The sequence below is a fragment of the Octopus sinensis genome, linkage group LG23 (assembly GCF_006345805.1).
Source record: "Octopus sinensis linkage group LG23, ASM634580v1, whole genome shotgun sequence".
In the NCBI taxonomy this organism is placed as follows: domain Eukaryota; kingdom Metazoa; phylum Mollusca; class Cephalopoda; order Octopoda; family Octopodidae; genus Octopus; species Octopus sinensis.
Window position 1 is genome coordinate 11,752,955 of NC_043019.1, and position 9,294 is coordinate 11,762,248.

The window sequence follows — 9,294 nt, forward strand, 5'->3', positions numbered from 1 at the left end:
GAGGGGACAAACACAGACACACAAACATATACACACACATACATATACATAGATACATATATACGACAGGCTTCTTTCAGTTTCCGTCTACTAAATCTACTCACAAGGCATTGGTCGGTCCGAGGCTATAGCAGAAGACACTTGCCCAAGATGCCACGCAGTGGGACTGAACCCGGAACCATGTGGTTGGTTAGCAAGCTACTTACCACACAGCCACTCCTGCGCCTATTATTTATTTATCTTTATATTGTGAAATGATAAATATAAGGATAAATAAATAATAAATGCACCCTTTTAAAGCCTAGCCAGCCTCATTGGCCCGATTTCCCGGTTTCCATGGCGTATGTGTTCCCAAGCTGGATGGGACACCATTCCATCGCAGCATTATTCATTTTTGCCAGCTGAGTGGACTGGAGCAACATGAAATGAAGTGTTTTGCTCAAGAACACAACGCGTCGCCCGGTCCAGGAATCGAAACCACAACCTTACGATCATGATGTTGACACCCTAACCACTAAGCCACGCTCCTCCACAGATATAAAGATACGTTTGTGTATGTGTGTATTAAGTTTGTTAAAAGATGTATGTGCGTGTGAACCATAAAATTCTTTAAAAGTGTGTGTATAAGTGTGTAGTGTTTTGTAAATTTCTCAAAACATGTGTGTATGTAGTGTGTGTGTGTGTTTGTGTGTGTGTGCATGTGTGTTTGTAGTTGTGTGCGCGCGCGTGTGTATGTAGATGTGTAGTGGTATGTGAGTGTGTTCGTATGCGTGTGTATGTGGACGTGCGTGTTTTTAATTCGTCAAAAGATGCGTGTGTGTATTTCTGCCTTAAATTCATCAAAAGTATGTGAGTGTGTGTGTGTGTATGTGTGTACCCCAAATTCGTTAAAAGATATATATGTGTGTGTTTGTGAGTGGGTGCCTTAAATTTGTTAAAAGATGCGTGTATGTACGTGAAATTCGTTGGGAGTTGTATGCTTTTCATTCGTCAGAAATGTGTGTGTGTGAGTGTGTCCGTGTGTGTTGGTAGCATAACAGAACTTTAGTAAATAAATAAATAAATTAATAAATCAAAAAAATATCAGAATGTCGAAATAATAGGAAAAAATGGGAAACTGTCTTCATTTGAATAAAATTTCAGTCACCTGACTAGCATCATGTGACGTCAGATTTAATTTCACTTTTAACTTATAATAAAAGCGACCGGGAAAGTCAGGGAATTTATTTCTATTTAAAATGTCTATCTCTACAGCGACAATAAAATATTTGATTGGAATCAACTCGGATATTTCTAGCAATGTCTTTTATCTTGATGAACAAACGATCCTTTATCCGTGTGGATGTTACTGTGTCTTTTATAACACCGAACAGAAGACCATGCGATTGCTCTTAGCATCAGAGAAAGGAGCTGAAATAACTGCCATGACTATTAGTCCTAACCGTAGCTATACCGCTGTTGGTTTGAAATACGAGAAACCGTCTGTAAACATTCTTGATTTGTTTGCTTTCCGGAAAAAGAAGACATTAGTTTGTCCGGAATTATTTTCTTGTAAAATAGTTAGTTTGTCTTTTTCATCTGATTCTCGATGCATCATAGCGATATGTGACGATCCATCACGAACTCTCCTTTACTGGTCATGGGAAAAATCGAGGCTACTCATAACAGCCAAAGTCACGAATTCTGCGGTACCAGAGACTCTTAATTTTATCAGCTTCAATCCGCAGGATCATCTTAACGTGTATGCTTTTGGTAATGGACTTCTAAAATCATTCCGATTCGTCGAAGGTAACCTCAAACAGTTCAATTTCCCGAAGATCGAACCTCGAGATTTCAAATGCTATTGTTGGGATGCGAACGAGCGTCTTTTGGTGGGTACAGGCAATGGAAGAGTGTTGTTTATTGAAGGTACGGATTTAAGACTCGATTTTAACGTATTCCAATATTTGAATATTCCAAACGATGCTGCAAGGACGCACGGAGTGACAGCAATCGTAAGTTATTCTAAAGGGTTTATTACAGCGTGTGGTACGCAATATGTGCAGTTTTTTGAAAGAGTTGAAGACAAAGATAATTACAAGTTTGTTAGGGATGTTTTGCTACCGTCAGATACATTGGACAATAACAAATTATGCGACCAGGTAATAAAATGGATGGTGGTGAATCCAACGGAGGATGTTCTCGTTATTAGCACCAATATGAAACAAATGTATTCTACACAAGTTAATCCACCTGAAACGAAATATATGAAGCAGACGAGCGTGTTTGATGTTTTAGTACAGCCTTTCCATTATAAATCTGTCACTGGCTGTTGTGTCTGCTCGTGGAAGCCTCTCATTGCAACCAGCTCTCTGGACGGTTCCATAAAAGTGTGGAACTATGAAACGTTTACCTTAGAACTTTCTAAAGACTTTTCAGAAGAAGTATACAGCATATCTATGCACCCAATGGGACTATTTCTTCTGGCAGGTTTCAGCGACAAATTACGTTTCATGTATATTCTCAGAGACGACTTCAAACAGTTTAAGGAATTCAGTATCCGCATGTGTACACATTGCAACTTCAGTCGAGGTGGGCACATGTTCGCGGCGGTCAACAACAACTTTATACAGGTATACTCGTCGATTACTTTCGAAATGCTGGCCAACCTGAAAGGTCACAACGGCAAAGTTCAAGCTACCGCCTGGTGTATGGATGATAATAATCTAATCTCATGCGGTTTGGATGGGGCTGTTTATGACTGGGAATTAAAAACCGGGAAACGAATTGGTCAGTGTGTCTTGAAATCCTGCGCCTATAACGATGTCATTATAAATTTCGAAAACAAGAATTTCTATGCCGTAGGCTCAGATTATTCTATGAAAGAAATCCACGAGTCTGACATACTGCGAACATTTCCATCGGGTGACGTGCTTTTCACTTCAATTGCTCTGTCATGGTCCAATACAATGCTATTTGTTGGCACTAATAATGGTTATATAAGAAGCTTGGAGTATCCTATAATGCTTCCGGGAAGATGGCTTGATTATCCATGTCATAGTCTCGACACTACACACATGACTTTTACAACTGATGATCGATACTTAATCTCAACATCAAAAGATGCCTCGATAGCAATATGGAAGGTAAACGTTGCTGAAAGTCGGGCTTTGAAACGTGACCGGAGTACTATTTGGTCCGAGGAGATCTTAATCCCAAGGTCCGATTTGGAAGAAAAAAATAGTTCGCTTGCAGAGTTGAAATCTCGTGTAGAAGAACTTAACATGGAAAACGAATACCAGATGCATCTCAAAGACATGAGCTACAACGACAAAATAAGAGAGATGACCGAAACATTTATTCAAGAAATGGAAAATTTGAAAACCAAAAACCAAGCCCTACAGAATGACAAAACCAAACAGGAATCCAGACATGACGAGATAATGACAGAAATGCTGGAAAAGCACTGCAGAGAACTTCAGTTCATCGAATCTGCCAACGATAAAAAGTTATTAGAAGAATATGAAAAATTCAAGGATCTTCATAATAGGTTGTTAAGACTGCAAGAAGAACATGACCAACAGGTACAAGAACTGGAAGAAAAGCAAGAACTTCTACAAGAACAATTGACAGCACACTACGAAGGGAAACTTCAAGAAGTGGAGAAGAAACTGGAGCAGCGCCTGGAGGATATTATGCTGCAGCAGAAAGAATACGATGAAATGAAAAAACAGATCGAGGAAGATGCAGATATGGAAATCGTCTACACAAAAACCGATTACGAACAACAGCTGTATCACGAGAGATATTCCAATTCTAAAATCAAAGATGAAAACAGTATTTTGAAGAAGAAGCTCTTAGCTTTCCCCAAAGAACTAAAAGAAAGCAAGGAAGAGTGTAAAAAGTATAAACTCGAGATAAAGAGACTGAACATTATTATAGGTAATCTAGAGAAAGATATACAAAGTTTAAAGAAAGAACTACAGAACCAAGATCACGGACTACAGGACGAAGAGAAACGGTTCTATGATCTGAAGTTGAAGAATCATGAAATCGAGAAACTGAAATGCGAACTTGAATACAACAAGATCATCGAACTGAGACAGCAAATCGAACAGAGGGAGGTGGAAATTAGTAACATGAAGGAGCAGATCAAAGCTATGCAAAGCGAACTGGAAAACTTCACTCAACAGTTTATCATCATGGACCACACGACAGCAGAAACGAAACAGAAACTGGCGGCCACTTCTCTAGAATTGAGCAAAGAACGGATGTCGCTACATCGGAAAACAGCTTTGTTGGATAGGTTCTGCGCCGATCTTATCGACTGCACGTCCTTCATACAAGACCCGATGAGGTTAAAGAGCAGTATCAAAGCCCTCTATGCCAAATACATCGAGAGGAATGTCGATAAGATTGTCACTACAGATCCCAACATACAGGTGGAATGGGGTCGGCAGCGGAACCATTTCGAATACAGCATACACAAACTGAAGCACCAGTTGAACCGCACCGTGAAAAACGCTTCTCTGGAGAATGAGGTCCTGGTAAATAAATGCAATAAAATGGGAGAAGTGTTGCAATTGGAGAGAGAAAAGAACCGTCGTTTGCTGTCTATAATGGAACGAGCTAAATGAAAAAAAAACGAAAAACGAAAAAGAAAATGGATCTAATTTTTGATCATTGGACTTCAATCATTCAAACAAAACGAAACGAAACGGCCGGTTTTTACATTCAGCAATAAAAACCGTGCTGTTAAGTAATTACTATTTTAAAGGTTATTGTTATTAATTAATAAAGTCAATTTCACTGAATTCTTTCACTTTATTGTCTTTCATGCCATCGTTTTCATACATATGTATGTATGTATGTATGTATGTATGTATGTATGTATGTATGTATGCATGTATGTATGTGTGTGTATGTATGTGTGTATGTATGTATGTATGTGTGTGTATGTATATGTGTGTGTATGTATGTATGTGTGTATGTATGTTTGTATGTATGTCTGTGTGTATGTATGTATGTATGTATGTAGTATGTATGTATGTATGTATGTATGTATGTGTGTGTGTATGTATGTATGTGTGTATGTATGTTTGTATGTATGTCTGTGTGTATGTATGTATGTATGTATGTATGTATGTATGTATGTGTGTGTGTATGTATGTGTGTGTGTATGTATGTGTGTATGTATGTATGTATGTATGTGTGTATGTATGTATGTATGAATGTATTTATGTATGTATGTATGTGTTGTATGTATGTATGTATGTATGTATATGTGTGTGTATATGTTTGTCCCCCGAACATCGCTTGACAACCTATGCTGGTGTGTTTACGTCCCCGTAACTTAGCGGTTCGGCAAAAGCAACGATAGAATAAGTACTAGGCTTCCAAAGAATAAGTCCTGGGGGTCGATTTGCTCGACTAAAGGCGGTGCTCCAGCATGGCCGCAGTCAAATGACCACAAATGTATTCTACTACACAAGTTAAAAAGGTTTCAGCTGCAAAGAAGTCTTTAGTTATAGGCTCTGGAATTCATTGACAAAATGAAAATCTTTAACGTAGAAAAAATTTTTCTTTTTAGCTTTCCACTTGTGATGAATGATAATGTAGAGGCAATCCTGAAGTTGAACGTCGCGAAGCATTCAAAATACAAAATTCAATGGCTGTTGAAACGAAAGCTCTAGATCTTTTAGCTCGGGGTACCAATTTGTAAAGGATCGTGTGATGAGAGATAACTGGTGGTAAGAATCACCCAAAGCAGCCACAAAGAAAGAAAGGCTCATAACAGGAACAGAAGAATTCTTTCCGGAGACGGCGAATGAGATAGTGTCTTCAATAAGCCGGCGTCCCCTAACGTCCACAAGGAGAGAATAGTGATGTAAGAAGTCAGCACTAAGAGATTTGGCTTTTATTTCTAGCATGTGGAGAGACAGGATCTTTTCCTTTTGAACGGCACATGTCAACACAATTTCTAGTTAACTAAGCACTTTAAAACTTCGTATACTGGTAGAATGTGTCAAAATAAAACATTATTTTCTCTTGGCTTTCTTGATAAAATTGTAATTCGTTTGTTTAACGTAGTTTAATTTTTCGAATTTTAACCAATCAATTGCCTCTAATTGAGCTAAAATCATTTGCTGCGTCTAAAACTGAGACAACATCCTGTCACTAACCTTCACCTTCACCCTCACCCTCACCCTCACCCTAACCCTAAATTTTAGCCTTTCGTTTTTTTTTTCTTAATTGTTAGATTAATTTAATTGTTACGCGTGTGTCTAAAATTATTCGTTTTGTTTTTGTTTTGAGTTTTTGCTTTCGTTTTAGCATTTCGTTATGTATACGTACAGAAAGCGTGTGTATAAAATTATAGAATTATTTTGTTTGTTAATTGTTTAAATTATTTTCCATTGCTTTCGTTTTAGCCTTTCGTGTTTTTTTTTTCTTAATTGTTATCCTTAAATTAATTTAACAATTAAGAAAAAAATACGAAAGGCTAAAATTTAGGGTTAGGGTGAGGGTGAGGGTTAGGGTTAGAGTTAGGGTTAGTGACAGGATGTTGTCTCAGTTTTAGACGCAGCAAATGATTTTAGCTCAATTAGAGGCAATTGATTGGTTAAAAATTCGAAAAATTAAACTACGTTAAACAAACGAATTACAATTTTATCAAGAAAGCCAAGAGAGAAAAAAAATGTTTTATTTTGACACATTCTACCAGTATACGAAGTTTTAAAGTGTTTAGTTAACTAGAAATTGTGTTGGCATGTGCCGTTCAAAAGGAAAAGATCAAAGAGACTTTCTAAGCTTGACTTCATGCGCTGGTTGAAAATCAACTAAAAAAAAATTCTAGGGTCGATACATTCGACTAAAAATTCAGATCTAGCCTTTCTCATTCGCAAAATGAACCTCCCTTTAATTTTGCTCCGATTGCTTTCAATTTTGGTGTACCAATGCAACTCTGAATTTTGATTACGATCAACGAATTATTTTATCTCGTAAGTTAAAGAATTTGAGGCGATCTTTCGTCTCTAGTAGACCTTTCCGTCGATTTCCGTAAAATTTTTTTTTTTTTTACATATGGGCTTGCGGGAACTTTTGAAGTAATATACATACATATACACATACACCGAGTAAAAAATTCCAGTTATCTTTCTTTCACACATTACTGTCTCTTCACACACACTAACAGAAGCACTTCACTTACACAACATACTGTCTGTCTCCCACACCCCATCAAACACACACATATACATCAATGCTCCCATGCACGGTAACTTCAAAAGAACTTCCCTCGTCATACAATCGCTTTCTCTTAGTCTCTTTCGCTCTCATTACTTCAAAAGTTCCCGCAAGCCCATATGTAAAAAAAATTTTTTTTTTACGGAAATCGACGGAAAGGTCAACTAGAGACGAAAGATTGCCGAATTTGATGTTATTTGGAATTAAAGTTGGGAAATTTGTGCAATTTTAGCCAATCAACAGACAGCGAAGCATTAACAGCTTGTTACCACAACAAACGCACGTTGTGTTGTTTTACCCGCTTGTATTGATTCTTCTTCACACTACGAGATTTACTTCACCCGCGTGTTTTATTTTAAGAAAGACTAGCAGTATAGCCCAGCGTTGCTCGGGCTTGTTTTCTTTTCGACCCTTTAGAATTGGAATTTTTGAAAAGTAAAGATTTTGCATCAAGTGAACATTTTTCTGGTTGAAATACACCGAAAAATGGCGACACAGCAGTCAAAAAATCGTAAAAAAATAGGGATTTTCATAGAAAAAAAAGCACCTTTTTGATGCAAATAATTTTTGGTCTTGACATGGTCTGATTTGAATTTTATCTTCTACGGAATGAAGAGCAAGCCTTCTTCTATCATACTCTCAATTTTGGTCAACTTGCGCCGCAGGGTCTCGGAGGAGATAGTGTTAGTTGAAGGCTACCAAACCTGCCACTCACAGACAACTTCAGCTTTATATATTTAGAGATTAGAATGGGACAAGTTTAAATGAGAGTTTTTCTTTCTCCTCCTTTCCCTCTTACACCTCCGCTTTGTTCATTAAACTCTATCTTATCTTTCGACTTCCCTCCCTTTCCTTCATCTCACTCCCCTCATTCCATCACTCTTTTAGTTTCCCTTTTCACACTGTTTTTCCTCCCACTTCTGGTTTACGTATGAAGCTCACGTGGTCCTGCGTTCCTTCTCAGTGACTGCCATTTTTAAAAAAAATTTGCTGATGTAAAATTCTGTTGTCTTTTATAAATTTCTTTTCTTTCAAATTTTCCCCGAAAAAGGATTCTGTTCAAAACTGGATTTTCCACTCTCCACGGCAAGTTCACTGCATTTTTATTGGTTTTAGTGTAAAAGTCTTGCCGACGCATGCCAACAACAGCCTCTTTTGAGTCTGTTTGACAATATACATACATCTCTCTCTCTCTCTCTCTCTCTCTCTCTCTCTCTCTCTCTCTCTCTCTCTCTCTCTCTCTCTCTCTCTCTCTCCCTCTCGCTTCTCTATTTTCTTATTTGCTATGCCCCACGGAGCTCATCTCAAAATACCTCGACCGTGTCCTTGCCCCCCCCTAGTGGCGTCTCTTCCCTCCAACATCCACGACACCAACCATGCTCTCCGGCTTTTCCACTCTTTCTCCTTTCCTCCCGGCTCCTCCAAAATACTTTTTACAATGGATATCCAGAGCCTCTATACCGTCATCCCTCACCACGAAGGACTGTGGGCACTTCAACACTTTCTCGACCGCCGCCCCAACCCCGAACCCGACACCTCCACACTCATTCGTCTGGCCGAACTTGTCCTTTCTCTTAACTGCTTTTCGTTCGCGGGCGAGTTCTACCAATAGTTCTCGGGAGTGGCCATGGGAACGCGAATGGGCCCCAACTATGCGAACCTGTTCGTTGGCTATGTTGAGGCCCAAATATTCTCTAGTTTCACTGGTCCCACTCCCGAACTATACGGTCGTTACATTGACGTCATTATCGGTGCCACCTCACTCTCCCGTGAACATCTAGATTCCTTCCTCTCTTTCGTTGAATCCTTCCATCCTGCCCTCCACTTCACCTCCACTATCTCCAACACCTCTATCTCCTTCCTCGACATTTCGGTCAGCATTCATCACTCCACTCTTACCACCTCCATTCACTACAAACACACAGACTCACACTCATACCTAAACTTCTCTTCCTCCCACCCCAAACACACCAAGCTTTCCCTTCCCTATTCCCAATTCCTCCGTCTACGTAGGCTCTGTAGTGACGACCATGACTTTGAGACTCAGTCTCAACTCATGGCTCGCCACTT

At 38.9% G+C, this 9,294-nt stretch overlaps 1 protein-coding gene across 1 annotated transcript; it reads left to right on the top strand.

Annotated features, from left to right (window-relative positions):
- The first annotated feature begins 1,195 nt into the window (after nt 1-1,195).
- LOC115223685 (cilia- and flagella-associated protein 57-like) lies at nt 1,196-4,742 on the top strand. The gene has a single exon (XM_036512428.1). The coding sequence runs from the start codon at nt 1,239-1,241 to the stop codon at nt 4,614-4,616; it is 3,378 nt and encodes a 1,125-aa protein (XP_036368321.1). The 5' UTR covers nt 1,196-1,238; the 3' UTR covers nt 4,617-4,742.
- Nucleotides 4,743-9,294: the final 4,552 nt, after the last annotated feature.